The following is a 21,373-nucleotide window of genomic DNA, read 5'->3' as shown; positions in this document are numbered from 1 at the left end:
CAACCCTGCAACTTAGTGCCTGCTACCCGATATAAATAGACTTGGAATCACTGACCACTTTAATAATGGAACCCTAGTCACTTTAATAATGTTTACATACTGCTTTACTCATCACATATGTATACACTGTATTATATTCTACTTTTAGTCAATGCCACGCCGACATTGCTCCATCTAATATTTATATATTTCTAAATTCATTCTTTTACTTTTCGATATGGGTGTATTGTTGTGAATCATTTTTAGATACTACTGCACTGTTAGATACTACTGCACTGATGGAGCTAGGAACACAAGTATTTCACTACACCCGCAATAACATCTGCTAAATATGTGTATGTGACCAAAACATTTTTTTTTTATATAGCTGTCCCTCAGCGGTTTTGACTGAAAAAACAATGAATGAAACCCAGCCATTCACAAATATAGGACGGACCTGCGCTACGATTGGTCCTTGAGCACTTCATGCATAATTAATGAGTTTATGATACCCATTGGTTACTTACTTGAAGGACAATGCCAATGAGCCAATAAGCGTGTGCCTCTCTGTATAGCCTACTCGAGCCCCAGGGAAAACTAACCGTCCATTAACTATAGGCTCAGTCAAGTTTTGGGAGTCGGACGGACCTCATAAATTGATCACTAAGCGGAGACAGACGACGTTAGTGTCTTTTGTGGATTTTTTTTTATTGCATTCTTTCCATACTGTAACGGAATTGAAACACGCACAGGGTGAGTAATATATTAATGCTTTCTATTTTCATTTTGCCTGAATAGGCCTCTGTAGCGATATATTATATCCATAAGTTTACGAGTGCATGCAACAGCAAATTTAGATCTCTGCCATGGGCTAAAACGGATCGCCATCTTCTCCAAGAAAGCGTTTACTTTAGCAACCATTTTCTTTCGCTTTGTATTAAGTTGTGCCATGCACTATATTCCTGTTTTTAAATTGTGCTGTGTATTTGCGTGTACCTTTATCTGAGTCTGCATATTTAGTTTTCTTATCTCCGAGGTCGATCGGCTGTTTGTGATTTTATGAATGGAGAGGTCAGGTTTTTTCTCTATGTTCCACACGGATCGAGTTTCACTTCATTGACAAAAACAAGGGTTCCGTGAAGAGAGAGGGGGGTACTAGGGGTGTTGGGTAGGATGTTATTAATCTCCTATTAGCTGCAATTTGCTTTTATAAAATAGCTAAGATTTTTAGTAGGATGTTTTTTCAGTAACTATTTGAAACCAAAAGCGTTTTAATGGCATTTAGTTTTTGTAGCTTATAGTATAATTATCAAGTGATTTGTCTTGCTTTTTTTGATTGCCGACAATGTCCCACTCCCGAGCTTTTACAGAAGTTATATGATCGAAGGCGTGAATTCCATTAAAATTGTAATTTTATTAGGCTATTATTCTAAATTGTGATCACCTATTTTGGAATAGATATGGGCCATTACCTAATGCTACTGTTTTCACAACTTGTCAAAATGTGCCTCATGGTGTACGCTATTGGACTGGCACCATTGTATGCATTACTAAATGCATCTTTCAATGCGTTGCTACTATATGTCGCTTTAATGATTGGCCAGCTATGCCTTTATTCGTCAGAATAAAGGAGGGTTAAAGTCTAGTGACTGACTCGTATAATTCTTGAGGAGGTTTAGAGCGCGAGAAGTATCCGTGTGGAATGGAAGGACGTGTAGGCTAATGTTACTGTTTTCTATTCCCAGACTTTCTCTTTTTTTCACTGTAACGTGCTTTAGCGCACAATGCCCAGGGGACACGACAGCTGTACTACATTTTTATATTTAAAGGGCATCTAAAAAAAAATGGTGAATGGTGACATGGTAAAGAGCCGTTTCCATTGGAGTTTTATTTATAGACTGTTTTTATATCTTGTCTAATACTGTTCTCCACTGTCTGAAGTTGTTTTGGGGTAAAACACTGTACAGTGACACTCATCTGTGCTTCATACAACACATGGCCACCCAGTGCAGTATCCTCAAATAGGTATAGGGCTAAGACCCATCCTTGAAAGTTTTCCCAGCTCAGTCTTAGCTGATTATTATTGCAGTCTTGTAATCACCTGCACATATGGTTGGCTTTGCCTTATGTAAGAGTTACATAAGTCACACAACTACAGAGTGTATTTACATTGTGCATGCTCTTAACCAGCATGTTCACTTAAAAGCAAGAGGGGTGGGGGTTATTGTATGGGTGCTGATGATAGCTCGGTAGTAAGGTTTCAGCTTGCTTACAGGTCTGTCTATATGAGTGAAGGATAAACTAGGTGACTCCCAGAGTACTCAAGAGTTGTGATCTAAACATGTTTCTATGTTTCGTCCACAGTTGAACAGCTAGTACATAAGGTGACCCTCGCGCTATCGCTTTAAAGCGAATACCTTTTTCTGTGAACATTTGGAGACCCAGATAACATGGACCGATTCTACGACCAGCAAGTCCCATTTATGGTCCCACCCAATGTAAGAATGCTCCTCATGTCTGGTGATCTTCATAGAAATAGAATTACTAGAACCATTGATTTTGATGCTGGTTCTAGTTATTCTATTTCTATGGTTCTCTTTATCAATCCTAAGCATGGACATCATCATACGCTCCAATTCAATATCTACATGTCCATACTACTTGGAATGCAGAATGTATTGGCCATGTATTATAAATGATATTCTAATGTGGATATTGGAAGAGAGCCATAGATCTAGGCTTGTCAACTTTCCAGCTAGAAGTGGATTGGATGGGACGTGGCGTTCAGTCTCAATCATGAGTCACACCAGAGCCATTTACATACATAAATGGCTCTGAGTGACACAGACAGCACTAACATGTTGGTTGTGTTTTCATCATTGCAGCAGAAATCTCATGTGGAGGAACCATACAGCAGACCAGTCATCGACAACAGGAAAAGGAAGTTTGTAGACACAGAACTCGCCCAGGACACGGAAGGTAATTGGACAACTTAATTCCCCTTTGTGACCTTGTCACAGCATATCCATTTTTTTTAAATTTGGTATCTGTTGCAGACCTGTTCCAAGACCTCAGCCAGTTACAGGAGATTTGGATTGCAGAAGGTAAGTTATCTTGTACGTATACCACAGAGTTGTATTCTGTTGCTCTCAGCATCACCTAACATAATTTGCCCTCTGGTAGACATTGGTTATGTTAATTAAAACTATCCATATCTGACGCCTTTGGACAAGTGTTACAATTCCCCTGAAGTAGCTGCCTTCTGTGCATGCAGAATAATAAGGCTACTATTTAGAAAATAAGGCTAAGTGTGAGATAATTGGTCAAATGTCTTGGGTGGTTTAATTATATTCCCAACAGATGGTTAAGATGCATTGAGAAATTGGGCAGATTACCGATTAACCTAAGCTGATCACTTTAAATATTACGGTTTTCTTTCTGTGCACTCAATTAGAGCAAATAGAGCAAAGTCCCATGAATGAGCAACTTTGCTGACTAAGAGAAAGCAATAATTGTTCTAGACTTATAACAACACTTCTTTAAACTCACCTTTTAATTTTTATTCAATTTCTTATTACACAGTTTCCCTCTTTGGTCCACAACACCAGTAATACAAAGGTGAATTCATTAGGGACTAGTTCATTGTTTTGAGATTGTGACAACTATAGTCCCTGTTTTAAAGTGCCCAAGTAACGCCCAACTTAGTTCCCCCCCCCCCCCCCCGGTGGGTTGAACAAAATAGCTTTGGCTCTTTTTGAATCAAGACACTAAGATGAGATTGACAGTTCCAATGTTGTTCACCTAGCAGGGGCCCAGTTAGTATCCACTTGTTTAACTCTCCTCTCTCTCCCTCCACAGCCCAGGTACCTGATGACGAACAGTTTGTCCCAGATTTCCAGTCGGATAGCTGTGAGTACTTGAGATGTATTATTTATACCAGGCTGGGATGTGGGACCGGTGGGATCCAGCCAGAGCCGTGTGTCTTCTGGATCTAGGTATCCATGCTGTTTTGAATCTCAGCCAACTTTGTCAAACGTCTGAGTATTCTGCAGACGTCAGAGACTGTGTCAAGTGCCCCCAAGCACACAATGTAGCTAGATCTGATCTTGGGACTATTGCTGTGCTTGACAACCTAGGCCTGCAGGATTAAACTGCTTCACTGAACGAGCCATTTGCCCTCAAAGTTTTACTCAGTTTGCTCTTGAAGTCTTTATTCTGCTACATTGACTGGGTTCATCATCTTTAAGATAACAACCCCTGACAAGATCTTGCTTGCTTGCCTTTTCTTTCTTGCTTTCATTCTGCCAGGTCCTGACTTCATTCTTTCCCTCAAACAACCCCCTTTCCTCTGGGAATAGACCCCCCTCCCATTTTTGGGGGGTGTTATCAGGCGATTGGCATGGGGCATCACATGAGCCAAGCTCATCTGATTTCACACTTTCATGCACTCACACTCAGCTTCTGGAATGGGTCTACCCACTTCTATCCAAAAGAGTCCGTCCAGTCTTTCTCCCACCTCCTCTCCTAGAGTTTCTGTACAGCTCCACTTTCTCCCATTTGTCTGCAGTGTACAGAGCCTTTATATGGCAGCCAAGGGAAATATTTGAGTTATGTTCAATGGAGTGTATTTTACAGTTTGTTTTTGTCTGTGGCAGCAGAGACAGGACGTGGTTGCTCAGTCTTTGTTAGTGTATGGATCCTGATCTACATGGTAGCCTAGCGTGTTCTAATGTAATGATCGCTAAGCTGAGATGTTGCACTATATTATTGAGGTTGATGCAGTCACATCACGTGTGTTTAGATAGGGAGGCCCATGCTAGGGTGTGTGTAGTAGGACGACAGTTTGTTCACTGTGGTTTCTGCAGTATAGTTCTTGACATAGCTGTGCGTTTGTAAGCGTGCAGGATAATGAGTGTGCGTGCGGGATAATGTGTGCGTATGTGATTGGCAGCAACCCCTTTAGCCAGGCAGGGGGCCAGACTCTCACAGGCCTTCTATTCACCAGCTCCATGTGGCCCCTGCCGTGCCTGCAATCATCCGGCCGTCACATGGCAGCCAATGCGCTGCACACACATTCCTCCTGCATTGTACTGTACTGAGCCTTGCCCTCCCATCATCTCGACCCCCTGTCTAGAAGTGGGGGGAAAGTGCCCTAATCTCCCATTTTCCATCCATTATACAGTCTTTCTCTCCTGATGCATTACTGCATGTTGCCCTGCTCTGGGCTTCTATAGCATGCATATGCAGGGAGTTGGGCTCATGTGCCTATTGTTTCCCTCGTTCCTGTCCCTGGTCCATCAGACCCAGGTTTAGGGTGATGCATCCAGCTCCTGATACTCCTCTCGCCCGGGTATCCAGTTTCACTACCCCATTATGTGGCGCCGGAAATGGGAGCCGATGTGAGACTGGAGATCTAGTGGGCTAATGGTTACAGTGAGGGGAGGAAAATCATTGAGTTACGGCCACACTGATTCATGGGTATTGACTGGGACTGCATCCCAAATGGCTCTATGGGCCCTGGTCAAAAGTAGTGCACTGAATAGGGTGCCATTTGGGACAAAGTGTGGGTAAATACTACAGTATATAATTTACAAATACCCTGCCCATTCCCCTCCTCCATATCGCAGTTTGTGCCATCCATAAGTGAGAAACCTACATGCCAAGTATAAACCAAATATTGTGTTTCCTACAGGTTATAGAAAGAGCAGAAGCGCTGTACTATCCATTCAGACCCCAGTCCTACCTACTTACAGGTTATGGAAAATGTGCTCTTTTAGTATTTCTTCAGTTGGTTTCCTGAAGGAGAAATTCTCCACTTCCATGTCAAAGATAATAAAACAAAAACACTACATTTCTTACTATAGTTTATACTACAGTATTTATACTATAGTGAACTGTAAATACTACAGTTCACTTAGTCTGCAAAAACACTACAGTGAATACTAATTTTTGTACCATAGTACTTTTTTATGTGGGGTCAGCTGTCATTAACATGTGACAAATGGTTAAGTGGCTCACAGTGCTGGTGGAAGGGAGAAGACAAGACACTGTCCAATGTCCATACCATTGAAAATGATCAACGAGGATATTGAATAAGCACTGATTATCTTCACTGTTTATGGGTTGAATTAGCTATAGCAGTGTTTGATGTGTTGCCCCTCGTCCTCTTTCTCTCCTCAGTGATGTTTCATGGCCCCCCACAAACCAAGATTAAACGGGAACTGAGTCCTTCCAAAGAGCTTTCTCCTTGTAGCCAGGACAGGAGTCTCATGCCATACGGAGAGAAGTGCCTTTACAGCTACAGGTGTGGACCGTTTATATATATATATATATATACACTGCTCAAAAAAATAAAGGGACCACTAAAATAACACATCCTAGATCTGAATGAATGAAATATTCTTATTAAATACTGTTTTCTTTACATAGTTGAATGTGCTGACAACAAAATCACACAAAAATTATCAATGGAAATCAAATTTATCAACCCATGGAGGTCTGGATTTGGCGTCACACTCAAAATTAAAGTGGAAAACCACACTACAGGCTGATCCAACTTTGATGTAATGTCCTTAAAACAAGTCAAAATGAGGCTCAGTAGTGTGTGGGGTCTCCACGTGCCTGTATGACCTCCCTACAACGCCTGGGCATGCTCCTGATGAGGTGGCGGATGGTCTCCTGAGGCATCTCCTCCCAGACCTGGACTAAAGCATCCGCCAACTCCTGGACAGTCTGTGGTGCAACGTGGCGTTGGTGGATGGAGCGAGACATGATGTCCCAGATGTGCTCAATTGGATTCAGGTCTGGGGAACGGGCGGGCCAGTCCATAGCATCAATGCCTTCCTCTTGCAGGATCTGCTGACACACTCCAGCCACATAAGGTCTAGCATTGTCTTGCATTAGGAGGAACCCAGGGCCAACCGCACCAGCATATGGTCTCACAAGGGGTCTGAGGATCTCATCTCGGTACCTAATGGCAGTCAGGCTACCTCTGGCGAGCACATGGAGGGCTGTGCGGCCCCCCAAAGAAATGCCACCCCACACCATGACTGACCCACCGCCAAACCGGTCATGCTGGAGGATGTTGCAGGCAGCAGAAGGTTCTCCACGGCGTCTCCAGACTCTGTCACATGTGCTCAGTGTGAACCTGCTTTCATCTGTGAAGAGCACAGGGCGCCAGTGGCGAAATTGCCACTCTTGGTGTTCTCTGGCAAATGCCAAACGTCCTGCACGGTGTTGGGCTGTAAGCACAACCCCCACCTGTGGACGTCGGGCCCTCATACACACACGGAGTGTGTCACGGAGTGTGTCATGGAGTCTGTTTCTGACCGTTTGAGCAGACACATGCACATTTGTGGCCTGCTGGAGGTCATTTTGCAGGGCTCTGGCAGTGCTCCTCCTGCTCAAAGGCGGAGGTAGCGGTCCTGCTGCTGGGTTGTTGCCCTCCTACGGCCTCCTCCACGTCTCCTGATGTACTGGCCTGTCTCCTGGTAGCGCCTCCATGCTCTGGACACTACGCTGACAGACACAGCAAACCTTCTTGCCACAGCTCGCATTGATGTGCCATCCTGGATGAGCTGCACTACCTGAGCCACTTGTGTGGGTTGTAGACTCCGTCTCATGCTACCACTAGAGTGAAAGCACCGCCAGCATTCAAAAGTGACCAAAACATCAGCCAGGAAGCATAGGAACTGAGAAGTGGTCTGTGGTCACTACCTGCAGAACCACTCTTTTATTGGGGCTAATTGCCTATAATTTCCACCTGTTGTCTATTCCATTTGCACAACAGCATGTGAAATTTATTGTCAATCAGTGTTGCTTCCTAAGTGGACAGTTTGATTTCACAGAAGTGTGATTGACTTGGAGTTACATTGTGTTGTTTAAGTGTTCCCTTTATTTTTTTGAGCAGTGTGTGTGTATATATATATATATATATATATATATATATATATACACTTTATATAGCCTTTCCCCACACCAACAAGACAAGAGTCCAGGATTATCACCATGCTGACCCAAGCCCTCTGTCTGTCTTTGTCTGTATCTCCTTCCCTCCACAGTGCCTATGAGAGGAAACCCGGTTTGGCCTACAAGCCATTGACCCCTCCCTCTACACCTGTGTCACTGTGCAGCTCTACCAACACCCCAGGGACACACCCACTCAGTGAGCAGACTCCTCCCCCTCAAATACCCAATCAGAACCAGGTGCTTGGTCCACATCCACTGCAGCATGGGCAGCCTGGCAACCAAGCAGTCGGCTCCGCCCACAGCCAGCAGAGGCCGCTCTCACTCCACAGCCAGAGCCCGCCCTTCGCAGTGCCCTGCCCACCCTCACACCTCAGTCAGGATGGTACCTACAGCCCTGAGCACAGGTGAGTGGTCCTGTCATGCTGCGCTGCAACAACTCACTAGGGTTGAGTGGCGGGAACCCGGTTACTGAGATTTACTGGGCTTCACCGCCCAAAACCACTCCCTTTTCCCGGGATAAATAACTGAAACCAGTGAATTATATCTGGCTTCCCTACTGCCTCTGCATGATGAATCGCCAACGCTCAGGGTGGGGACAGACCTCAGGGTGGGGACAGATACCCACCTGAGTATGGAGTGCAGTTCACAATGCATGTAGACCTACAATATCATCTCATCATGGTAACTTTCTTTCTTGTGACAGGTAGGCTTACATTTGCTGCAGCATAGTCTATGCTACAGTAATATAAAGACTGGCTGTGTCTAATTTAACCATCTCCATCTGGCTTTTGGGTCATGTTTTTTAATTGTAAAGATATACCGTATCAGTCATAAGTTTGGACACCTCATTCAATGGTTTCTTTTCTTTTTACTATTTTCTACGTTGTAGAATAATAGTGAAGACATCAAAACTATGAAATAACACACATGGAATCATGTAGTAACCTAAAGTGTTAAACAAATAAATATTTTAGATTCTTCAAAGTAGCCACCCTTTGCCATGATGACTGCCAACACAAAGCTTTCTCTCAACCAGCTTCACCTAGAATGCTTTTCCAACAGCCTTGGAGTTCCCACATGCTGAGCACTTGTTGGCTGCTTTTCCAGCACTCTGCGGTCCAACTCATCCCAAACCGGGCCTGTATATAGCCACGCTATTGTTATGTAATCTTATTGTTACTTTTTATTTTGCAAATATTCGTAACTCTATTTCTTGAACTGCATTATTGGTTAAGGGCTTGTAAGTAAGCATTTCACAGTAAGGTCTACACCTGTTGTATGTGGCGCATGTGATACAAAATTTGATTTGATATGCTTTTGAATGACACTTCTGTTGTTTTTTTTGAAATACCGGGTTACCCTGGAAAAAGGTGATTTATTGCCCCTGGTAAATATTCCGAATATGGAGATTAAACATCCAACATTGACCAACCGGTGAAGAACTCCATCCATGTGTTTACTAACATGTAAACTAATGAGCGTGTGTGTATATCTCTACTCTGTTGACTGCTCTAAATGTACACACCCATCTATCTCAAGGAGACATGAGCTCACATGTTTCCATTGCCCTGTGAGACACAATGTGCCATTTAAACGCCAAGCTCAGTGGAGAGTGTCAGGCCTTGTGACCTTTCACTAATGCTGACTTTAGGGGTGGGGAAGTGCACTTATGATGAGGAAGGTCCACGGGTTGCAGGTCACTGGTAGCGTGACAGACTCCTCTTTTGGAGATTGTCTAAACCAGACCCCCGTGAGAATGACCCTCGTCCCCTTACACACCACCTGTGACAGGACTCCTGGTCGGATGTGTTGGAACGCAGGGCATGTCATCACCAGCCAGTAATGTGGAACCAATGTGCAGCCAGAAGCCATTGGCCGTGTCTCTGTGGTGTCCAGGCCAATGAGCTCCGTCTAGAAAAGGGAGTCTTACTGTCACTGGAGAATCTTTTTATATCTGCTAGCTAGTGACACCTGCCCCCAACATCTCATTTACAGCGTGTATTCACTGGCTTGATTGCAATAAGTGAGCCAATTTGGCTCCTGAGTGGATTGTGTGTCCTGCGTCTTGGTCTAAAGCTGGATTCTCAACAGTTCATCAATAGTTCAAGAGACTCACTCTCTTACACTGTGTTTAAAAACAGTTTAATCACCAACAGTTTTCATTCACTCTAAATCAGTTTTAAGCAATGGTTTATCAATAACCATGAGTAGTTCATTTGAATATTTTAAACTTTCATTCATTCTCTGTTCAGTTTTTTTTTCTATATCAACAGCTTTCATTAATAATCACCATCCAACCACCCTCTCCCATGTCTTCCTCCACCCCAGGTTCCAGAGGCAGATGTCGGAGCCGTGTCTCCCCTTCCCTCCCTCTGAGAGCCAGGCTCGCCCCCAGTTCCTGGCCCAGCAGCAGGCCCCCAGCCACAGCACCCTGCCCAGGGATGGGAGGCCTCCCTACCACCGCCAGATGTCTGAGCCCCTGGTCCCTGGTCTACATGGCTTCAAGCAAGAGCTGCTGGACCCCCGCTACACCGAGGAGGGTGTCCCCTCCATGGGCTCTCAGGCTGCCTTCCACCCCATGGCCATCAAGCAGGAGCCCCGGGACTTCTGCTTCGACTCTGGTGAGTGGCCGGCTACCTCCAGGCTGCTCTGGCTCGGTCTGACCCAAGGCGGCTTGGGTCATAAGTTGTAGCTGACCTACAGGGTTCTCGTCGGGTTGAGGGTGTGAGTCTTGAGCACTCCTCTCAATGTATTAGGTTGGTGTAAGCACAAGTTTCCACCCTATTTCTTCCACCAGTCCTTTCCTTCCATAAAAGGACATGCGTATTTAGGAAAGGAGGATGGGTAAGCCGGACACAACCTTGGGGCTCTCTGATGATGGTTGCTGTCCTGGGAGAGTTAGTTAAAACCACTCTTGCCTTGCACAGCGCTGTGTCAACACTCATAACACACATGACCGCGTGGCTCTTAAATCACTCTGCTCTCTGACCCTCAGGCCAGTAAACATGAATCTCTGAGCCCGGCTTAAGGCTCTGCCAAAAGGTAAATAGGTCCGTCATCCCGGCCAGGTTCAAGGAAACATACTTCACTAGTATAGGGCTACCTAGGATAGATTTGGGTCGCTACGCTGTGTTTACAGAGGGAGCTAGTATGCAAGTATGAACTTTACTACCATTACATTGAAATTATTTCAAATTACGTATGCAGATTGACTTGCCAGATGCAGTTGTCTCCCATCCCAAAAGTCTTAGCTACACAATCCAACACTATTTACCTATAGGTAAGGTGGCAAAATAAGAACAATTCTGTGTAGCACCCCAGCTGTTGTCCCTCTTCTGCCACCAATGCCCACCTCTCCTTCCCTCTGCCCAGGCCAGTTTTGCACTGTCCCCCTCTCATTCTCCCTTTCAGCTTTGATTGAGAGGTCAGTGACGTAATGCTAAGCTTCTTACAGCCTATAAATACGTACATCAACAAAGGCTCACTGGCCCAGCCTCTGTCTCCCTCTCTCTCTCTCTCTCTCTCTGTGGATGATTTGTGTATATAGGCATAGCCCATACGCTCATACTTAAACAGGTGCTGGGCTAATAAAGAATACTAGTAAAGAACAAGAAGGCCCGTACACTGTTAAAGCTCCCAATTCACTGCTTTTGACAATGATCCAAAACGGCTCTTCGTCAGGTCAAAACAGTGTCTACATCCCAAAATATACACATTTCACCTCGCATAACCATTATGGACATGACACATGGTGGGTGGAAAAACAAATGGATAAGCCACCATGGAGACCTATTGTGACCTCCATTGACTGAAAATATTCCTGCTTTTGTAGATTTTCTTTCTATAATGTGCATTTTAAAAAGTTTATAAAAAAGAAAATTGACATTCAGATTGAGGGAGGGGTGTGTCTTTAGCATGGACCTATACAGGAATTCCCAGTTATGTGGAGACAGCTTCCCCCCCATACCCCTAAAAAAGAGCCTCCCCATCAGCCAATAGTCGCATATGCAGGATATGTAGTACAGTGACCATGACAAACAAGCCGACTATCTGGATGAGTGTTTCAGACAGCGGGATTACCCAGAGGAATGGCTGCGCGACGCAAGGGAACATTATGAAAATATGACCCAGGATGACAGCCTCACACCCAATCCTCCCCACTTGGTAAACCGTTCGACCACATCAAAACACTGGCACATCGAGCACTGATCCACAACTGGAAAAGACGTTTAAAGAGCCCCCGCGGGTAGTCTTCAGACGCGCCCCCAACATCAGGTCTTCCACCAGCACTACGTACTACCTTTTCTACACCATGTGCAGTAACTATAGAGGTGGCGGATGTACCCAGTGTAACTTTACCAACAAATGCACAATGTTCAATTGTTCAATCACCCGATTACGGGCAAGGCTATTAAGATTAAGGGCATCATTACGTGTTCCACAAATGTGATATACCTGATCAGGTATATCTGTGGTCTATGCTATGTAGGAAAAATTCAACGAGCTTTGAAAACTAGAATAGCAGAACACAGGAGTAATATCAGGAGTCAGGACCTTGAGGAACCCTGTGGCTGCGTATTTCATGGAGGCTCGTCACAACATTCGCTCTCTGAGACACATAGGTATCGAACATGTTAAGACTCCTAGGAGGGGGGGAGATACTGATAACCAATTATTGAGAAGAGAATTTTATTGCATTCACTGTGTACCATTTCTCCTAGAGGTCTGAACCAAGACCATTTCTTACATTTGTGTTGCCTTCCAGGTCACCTACCTGGTCATTTTGTAAATGTATTTATTTATTTTCTGGAACTACATGTACCCATCTCATTGATCTCAATATATGGGCATGGCCACCATCATAGGGCTCTCCTGGTTGGGACAGCTCACCAGATAATGGATGTCTGAAATTGCACTGTATTCCCAATCTAGTGCATTTCTTTTGGGTTCTGGTCAAAATTGGTGCATTATATATGGAATCCGTGCCATCTAAGACAACCAATGTGTTGCAATTGGATAGAGCATATTATGCTGTAGCAGGCTCAAACTTGAGTTGACAGTACTAGATTAAACTTTTTTTATTTTATTTTTTATTTCACCTTTATTTAACCAGGTAGGCAAGTTGAGAACAAGTTCTCATTTACAACTGCGACCTGGCCAAGATAAAGCAAAGCAGTTCGACACATATAACAGAGTTACACATGGAGTAAAACAAACATACAGTAGAAAAATAAGTCTATTTACAATGTGAGCAAATGAGGTGAGAAGGGAGGTAAAGGCAATAAATAGGCCATGGTGGCAAAGTAAATACAATATAGCAATTAAAACACTGGAATGGTACATTTGACAGATGAGTGTGCAAAGTAGAAATACTGGGGTGCAAAGGAGCCAAATAAATAAATACAGTAGGGGAAGAGGTAGTTGTTTGGGCTATTTATAGATGGGCTATGTACAGGTGCAGTGATCTGTGAGCTGCTCTGACAGCTGGTGCTTAAAGCTAGTGAGGGAGAAGTGTTTCCAGTTTCAGATTTTTGTAGTTCGTTCCAGTCAAAGGCAGCAGAGAACTGGAAGGAGAGGCGGCCAAAGGAGGAATTGGCTTTGGGGGTGACCAGAGAGATATACCTGCTGGAACGCGTGCTGGTACCTAGCAGGGTCTTGTAGATGACCTGAAGCCAGTGGGTTTGGCGACGAGTATGAAGCGAGGGCCAGCCAACGAGAGCGTACAGGTCGCAGTGGTGGGTAGTATATTGGGCTTTGGTGACAAATGGATGGCACTGTGATAGACTGCATCCAATTTGCTGTAGAGTGTTGGAGGCTATTTTGTAAATGACATCGCAGAAGTCGAGGATCGGTAAGATGGTCAGTTTTACGAGGGTATGTTTGGCAGCATGGGTGAAGGATGCTTTGTTGTGAAATAGGAAGCCAATTCTAGATTTAATTTTGGATTGGAGATGTTTTATGTGAGTCTGGAAGGAGAGTTTACAGTCTAATCAGACACCTAGGTATTTGTAGTTGTCCACATATTCTAAGTCAGAACCATCCAGAGTAATGATGCTGGATGGGCGGGCAGGTGCAGGCAGCGATTGGTTGAAGAGCATGCATTTAGTTTTACTTGTATTTAAGAGCAGTTGGCGGCCACGGAAGGAGAGTTGTATGGCATTGGAGCTCGTCTGAAGGTTAGTTAACAGTGTCCAAAGAAGGGCCAGAAGTATACAGAATGGTGTCGTCTGCGTAGAGGTGGATCAGAGACTCACCAGCAGCAAGAGCGACATCATTGATGTATACAGAGAAGATAGTCGGCCCAAGAATTGAACCCTGTGGCACCACCATAGAGACTGCCGGAGGCCCGGACAACAGGCCCTCCGATTTGACACACTGAACTCTATCAGAGAAGTAGTTGGTGAACCAGGCGAGGCAATCATTTGAGAAACCAAGGCTATCGAGTCTGCCGATGAGGATGTGGCGATTGACAGAGTCGAAAGCCTTGGCCAGGTCAATGAATACGGCTGCACAGTATTGTTTCTTATCGATGGCGGTTAAGATATGGTTTAGGACCTTGAGCGTGGCTGAGGTGCACCCATGACCAGCTCTGAAACCAGATTGCATAGCGGAGAAGGTACGGTGGGATTCGAAATGGTCGGTGATCTGTTTGTTAACTTGGTTTTCGAAGAACTTAGGAAGGCAGGGTAGGATAGATATAGGTCTGTAGCAGTTTGGGTCAAGAGTGTGTCCCCCCTTTGACGAGGGGGATGACCGCAGCTGCTTTCCAATCTTTGGGAATCTGACGACACGAAAGCGGTTGAACAGGCTAGTAATAGTGGTTGCAACAATTTCGGCAGATCATTTTAGAAAGAAAGGGTCCAGATTGTCTAGCCCGGCTGATTTGTGGGGGTCCAGATTTTGCAGCTCTTTCAGAACATCAGCTGATTGGATTTGGGAGAAGGAGAAATGTGGAAGAGTTGGGCGAGTTGCTGTGGGGGGTGCAGTGCTGTTGACCGGGGTAGGGGTAGCCAGGTGGAAGCATGGCCAGCCGTAGAAAAATGCTTATTGAAATTCTCAATTATAGTGGATTTATCGGTGGTGACAGAGTTTCCGATCACGCTTTGTAGAAATGGCCCTGAAGTGTAATAAAGATCTGCTCCTCAGCAGAGGACAGTAAATGTAGGGACACTTCACTTCCGCCACAGTAGTTAAAGGGGGCGGGGCTTGATTGTCGTGATTTAATATCTGAAAGCCCAACCCGTCCTAATGCCGCTGGGTAATCCTATTTGGGAGCTCAGTGGACATGCGAGGCCTGTTGCGTGCTGCGTAGTGTGCTCTGATCAGGGCTTAGCCCGCTCCAACAGATGTGGTGGGATAGCTAGTGGACATTTACAGCCCAGCTGTTTGGTTGCTAGGTCAGAGCCAGTTGTGTAAGAGGAGGAAGTGCTGCAGCAGCAGGTAGAACAGTAAAGTAAAGCTTTTTTCCCCACACTGTTCATCCTCATGTCACCAACCACGTGAATGGGTGGGACCACAAATGCAACTTGAATAGTTTGCGCCACAATTCGAACAGAAACCGAACATATCCCAGCGACACACATGCATACAAGCAGTATCCATTTACTGTAAGAGCTCCCTTTACTAGTAAATATGTATGATCTCTCTTTACTAGCCTGCGACCAGGACAGCGGCCAAATATACTCATGGCAGAGGTTTTTGTTGTTTAGTGTGTGTGTATGGGAATGGAAAGAGGCAGTCAGTGTAACCTGTCTTCTCCCCTATCTCTCTGTTACAGAAGTGCCTATCTGTCAGTCTACATTTGGAAGAGCAGGGACCTTCTACCAAAACAACCATGAAAGTAAGTTCTTGTAACCGTTCTCCCGTCTTAGCAGAGGAGGGTTTCAAGTTTATTTAACATGTGATAAAAGCATTGTAAATCGTATTTATTAGAGCGCTTGCAATAAAAACATTACTAGGAAGGTGTGTGTGAATAGCAGCTAATAAAACAAGGGAAACTCTCTCAAAGCTTTGGTAGCCGTTGACCCTGTTGGGACATATTTCCCTGTTGAAAAGTGCTGCATGGTTGGGTAATAGGGCAGGCTGGATGGTAGAGCTCAACATTAGAATGATGTCTCTCGGGATGTTGCATCTATCAACGAGTCCTGTTTAGGTTTTCACTATGTGAGCATTTCAACACAGCTCCGCAGCACTGCATGATATTAGCTCAACAGAATTTTCCACTCTTGGGAGGCTGCCCGGCTATATTGCTTTGTGAGCAGTTTAGTCCCCCTAGAACATTAGTAGCTGGCCTCCACAGCAAAATGGAGGCCGTATTCCCACGCCCTAGCTAATATCTCTCTCATATTACAGGTTTCTCCTTCAGAGAGCTTCACCTGTACTATGACGATACCTGTGTGGTTCCTGACAGACTTGAAGGTAAAAAAATATATACTTTCACACCCCTGGATCCTGTCCTTGGGCGAGAGCCTTTTGCTGGCCTGTTCTTCTGGATGCGAGAGCCTTTTGCTGGCCTGTTCTTCTGGATGCGAGAGCCTTTTGCTGGCCTGTTCTTCTGGATGCGAGAGCCTTTTGCTGGCCTGTTCTTCTGGATGCGAGAGCCTTTTGTGCAGCATGAGCTTCATTCCACCCTGGGGGGGGCTTTACACTCAGCACATGGAGGACTCTCTCTGTTCCACTGCTGGCAGCATTTGAAAGGACAGGATTTATTAGGATGTCTGTTGCATCACTGACTAAAGAAGAACTGTAGAAAGTCTCCTTTGAGCAGCTGAGATGACAGGCAGGTGTAAAATGAGCAGCCTGCTCCACTTCACTGTCTCACCAGCCTGTAGCTGCCTGGGGTGGAGTAGAGTTCTCACAGATACATATCTTCCCCCTCTTCACAGGGAAGGTCAAGCAAGAGCCCTCAGTGTACCGTGACTGCCCTCCATACCAGCGTCGCGGCTCTCTGCAGCTCTGGCAGTTCCTGGTCACCCTACTGGACGACCCGGCCAACGGTCACTTCATCGCCTGGACAGGCCGGGGCATGGAGTTCAAACTCATAGAGCCTGAAGAGGTCCGTTGGGAAGATGTTTTGTTTAAATCTGATTTTTATTGTAATGTTACATTGATAAACATGGGCGATTTTTATTTTTTTATTTTTTTATTTTTTTTATTTGAGAGCTAATCTTCTACAATGTCTTAAGAGGTCTGGTCTGTGCCCTGGTCCTAGTAATAGTTCAGACTATTAAAAGCTAGCGTACTCAACTTTTTTAGTCTTTTTTTAGATGTTCAATCAGGCATTGTGACTGACAGTATTTTCTGTCTTGTCTTCAGGTGGCTCGCCGCTGGGGCATCCAGAAGAACAGGCCAGCCATGAACTATGACAAGCTGAGTCGTTCTCTGCGCTACTACTACGAGAAGGGCATCATGCAGAAGGTAAAGGCAGGTTCACCCTTTCTATCCTTCCCCATTTCTACTTAGCAACAGCATTAAGCTGCCTTTGGAGCAAGCTAGTTATTGGCTTACTTGAATAAACCTTGGGGGGTGATGCTGCAGTTCCGCAGGGTCTAACCATAGTTACGTATAATATGTTAACTATTGTGTTATATTTAATTCTGTGGGTCAAACTAACTTGTTCTCCTCTGATTGGTCTATTGCAGGTGGCTGGTGAAAGGTACGTGTACAAGTTTGTGTGTGACCCTGAGGCCCTGTTCTCCATGGCCTTCCCTGACAACCAAAGGCCCAACCTGAAGGCCGACCCAGACAGTCTGCCCTGCGGTCAGGTAGACGACGACACCCTGCCTCTCACCCACTACGACAAGAACGCCCCTTACCTGGTGGACTCTGGGGAGCAGTGTGTAGGAGGCCTACCCTTCCCTGACGGCTACGGCTACTGACACGTACTTCCCCTACTACTAAACCCGACCCAGAGATCAAACGGCTGAGGCTGAGCAAAAAACTATCAAACCCGAAACCTCCCTCTCCTCTTACCGCTAAATTACTCCTCCGATCTTACAGATTAATTTAACCCTCCCTCCCCCTGAAAACGACTGAGGAGAAACCTGCACCAACCACCTCCTCTGGCATCATCTACTGTACCAAGAGAGGGGGGCCGTGGAAGTGCGGAATGGACTCCAGTGGTTCCGCCGACTTAAGGCGAGGTGGCGTTGTTGTTGCAATGGAGACCGAGAGGACGTGATGGAGGGCCAGGGGCTGCATTATGATGACAACATGCCGGAGGACTGTCAGATAGGTCTCTGCGCAGACTGCAAGAATTGTAACAATTCTGATTGACAATCTGCTTTTTCTAAGAGTATAATAAGTATCTTAAAAGTTAATTCTGACAAAATATATAAATGCAGCACTATTCTATAGTTGCCTTTTTCGTCCCCCATAATTATATATTTTCTGCCACATATGAACAATAAGATCTGTGTAAGCAAGGACTTTAATTTGCAAAAAACTCCAGACCTATTTGTTTCTGTAGGCTTAAAGGTTAGTCTAGAAATGTCTGTTAGTATGCTGGCTTTTCTACAGTTGGTTAAAGATTTAGACCTAGTAGTGCTCTAACCCACTGGGACATTCTATGGTTTCAGATTAGATGGATTCCTCCAACCAGAGGCCTACGTTTTGTTTGTTTAATGCCGGCCTGGCTGTGTTTTTATCCAGTGTAATTATTTAATGTTTGTTCTGCTGGGTTACCTGTGAGTGCCCTACTAGCGTGAAGCTCCAGGCTCTGAGCTGTGGCCACATCTGAAACGACACTATTCACTATATATAGAGCACTACTTTACAAAGCCCACCAGTCTATGGTCAAAAGAATTGCAGTATAAAGGAAATGGGGTGAATGTTGGATGCGGACTCTGGGCCACCAGACATTCTCCGTTATAGTGACACTCCACACCATTTCTTTTTTTCATAAACTCACTCCTTATATTGCCTCAGTTGTAACTGACTAATCAGGACTCCACCTTAAAATAAAAAAAACTAGGCCCTGCAGGAATATTTTTAAAGAGATTTTGAATTAGAAATGCCTAAAGTTATTATTAAAAAGGTCAAATCTTAATTTATTTTATTGGGTGCTTGATGTTTCCTCAGCAGTGAGTGTACTATATTTCTGATGCACAAGGATGGCATTGTTCAGGACTTTGCATGTGAAGGGGTGAAATTCTACACCGTTCCCTGGACTCCTTTCTGCCAATCACAGGATGTCAACAAGAGACCTCTGCTTCTCTTTGCATGACGGTGTATTCAAACAAATAAACTGTCCACTAACATATCGCTTTACTCTACTCTGGACAAAGAAGCAGATTGTGAAACTTCTCTGCATTTTGTTCATGTTTTGTTTCTTAAATGGGGAAAAATACAAACTTATATAAATATATATTTTTGCTAAGTCTGCAACTGTTTTGATTTTACTGTATAAGCCTGTATAGTTCTGCCTATAACAACGTATGCATCTTTAAAAAAAAAATAAAATCAGGATCCCTGTGACTCGACTATTACTGCAGACAGTTTGCTTTAGAGGCCGTTTTTGGTGAATGAAAGGGTGAAGAACAAGAATATTGTCTTAATTATAAAGGGGTATTATGGCTGGGGTTCATACAGTGTGTCAGCATCCCAAATGACACACTACTACCTATATAGTGAACTACTTTTTGACCGGAGCCCTATTGGCCCTGGTCAAAAGTATACTATATACATTGAGTTTACAAAACATTAAGAACACCTTCCTAATATTGAGTTGCACCCTCCACAAGGTGTCAAGTGTTCCACAGGAATACTGGCCCATGTTGACGCCAATGCTTCCCACAGTTGTGTCAAGTTGTCTGGATATCCTTTGGGTGGTGACCCATTCTTGCTACACACAGGAAACTGTTGATTGTGAAAAAGAACTAACGCTGCAGTTGACAAACCGGTGCGCCTGGCACCTACTATACCCCGTTCAAAGGCACTTCAATATTTTGTCTTGCCCATTCACCCACTGACTGGCACATACACAATCCATGTCTCAATTGTTTAAAAAGGTTAAAGAAGGATTTTTAAGCCGTTTCTCCCCTTCACCGGGGCGGCAGGTAGCCTAGTGGTTAGAGCGTTGAACTTGTAACCGAAAGGTTGCTAGATCGAATCCCTGAGCTGACAAGGTAAAAACCTGTCGTTCTGCCCCTGAATAAGGCAGTTAACCCACTGTTCCTAGGCTGTCATTAAAAATAAGAATTTGTTCTTAACTGACTTAAGTTTAAAAAACAGATCTACACTGATTTTGAAGTGGATTTAACACGTGATATCAATAAGAGATCATAGCTTTCACCTGGTCAGTCTGTCATGAGGTATTCATAATGTTTTGTACATTCAGTGTATAGTGAAAAGGGTGTCATTTCAGATGAAGAGATGTGTGTATCCACCTATAGTCTTTTTCCCTGACCTGACCAAGGGTTGTCTGCACTTGTATAGGCTTCACCTTCTCTCCCTCTTCACAATGTGTACCTTACTTACACTGAGTTTATAATGATCTGTACTGGGTACAATAAAATGTCCTTTCTGCTTCACTTCCTGTGGTCTGGTCTGTTGTGTCCTCATTCCCTTTCCTGTTCCCAGAGGCATCATGCCTATAGGGGGACAGGGGCATGTGGCCCCTCAGATTTGTCCTGTAAATAAAATTTTTTGACGCTATCAATCAAGTTAGATGTACTATCTTAGCTGCCATGCCTGCTGGCAAGGTTGGTAGACTTTTGAAAATCAAGCAATAACAATGTACTGAATAAGACATTCCTTTCAATCTTTTATCCATATTTTGTTTCTTCAAAAGAATCACCAGTCAGGAAGATAGACAGCAAATATGTTTTACATAGAATTAAGCATGATTATGGCTGTAGAGGGACAGGGGGTGTAGTCCCCCCTCTGCCCCCCACCCCACGTACTTTGTGCCCCCTCAGATTTTTGGGGTACATGACGCCCCTGCCTGTTTCCTCATCACTGACAGACTGCATACCAAATGGCCCCCTACTTCCTATATAGTGCACTACTTTTGACCAGGGTTCTGGAAAAAGTAGTGCACTATATAGGAAATAGGGGGCCATTTGGTATGCAGACAGTCAGGAAAGGTAGTGCACTATATAGGAAGTAGGGGGCCATTTGGGGCTCAAGCCACAGTCAGCTGATGTTCTGCACTGAAGGTCACTGTGCTCGGCTTTGCTAATTACTGACAAGTCACATGCCTTTTCTCTGTTTGATATTTCCTTTGTTAAAGATTACCCTCGACTCCCATTGCAACTGGTTGAGCAACACTGAAGAAAGAATATACCAGGACTCTGTGGAAAGCAGTGGCAATTGTTACTGGTTAAATAAGTAAAATGAATAAGGGCAGTGAGTTTGTTTGGCCCTTTTTTAGGCTGGCATGACGACATGTCAGAAGAATTCTTGAAAGTTGGAAGTGGTCATTTTA

At 44.5% G+C, this 21,373-nt stretch overlaps 1 protein-coding gene across 6 annotated transcripts; it reads left to right on the top strand.

The window, feature by feature from the left end:
• Positions 1 to 547: 547 nt before the first annotated feature.
• On the top strand, positions 548 to 19,422 carry etv5a (ETS variant transcription factor 5a). 6 transcript variants are annotated; one of them, XM_071355378.1, is made up of 13 exons: positions 593 to 732; positions 2,344 to 2,477; positions 2,865 to 2,958; positions 3,036 to 3,083; positions 3,838 to 3,888; positions 6,160 to 6,283; positions 8,040 to 8,351; positions 10,276 to 10,568; positions 15,725 to 15,787; positions 16,300 to 16,365; positions 16,833 to 17,002; positions 17,263 to 17,364; positions 17,589 to 19,422. In XM_071355378.1, exons 2-13 carry the CDS (start codon positions 2,430 to 2,432, stop codon positions 17,823 to 17,825), a joined length of 1,608 nt encoding a protein of 535 aa, XP_071211479.1. In that variant the 5' UTR covers positions 593 to 732; positions 2,344 to 2,429; the 3' UTR covers positions 17,826 to 19,422. The 6 variants fall into 6 exon arrangements, with proteins under 6 accessions (XP_071211481.1, XP_071211479.1, XP_071211477.1 ...); XM_071355376.1 differs by having other exon boundaries at positions 3,036 to 3,095; XM_071355377.1 differs by having other exon boundaries at positions 17,263 to 17,370; positions 17,589 to 17,975.
• Positions 19,423 to 21,373: the final 1,951 nt, after the last annotated feature.

The sequence above is a fragment of the Salvelinus alpinus genome, chromosome 20 (assembly GCF_045679555.1).
Source record: "Salvelinus alpinus chromosome 20, SLU_Salpinus.1, whole genome shotgun sequence".
Taxonomy (NCBI): domain Eukaryota; kingdom Metazoa; phylum Chordata; class Actinopteri; order Salmoniformes; family Salmonidae; genus Salvelinus; species Salvelinus alpinus.
This window is presented reverse-complemented; position numbering and strand designations above follow the sequence as displayed.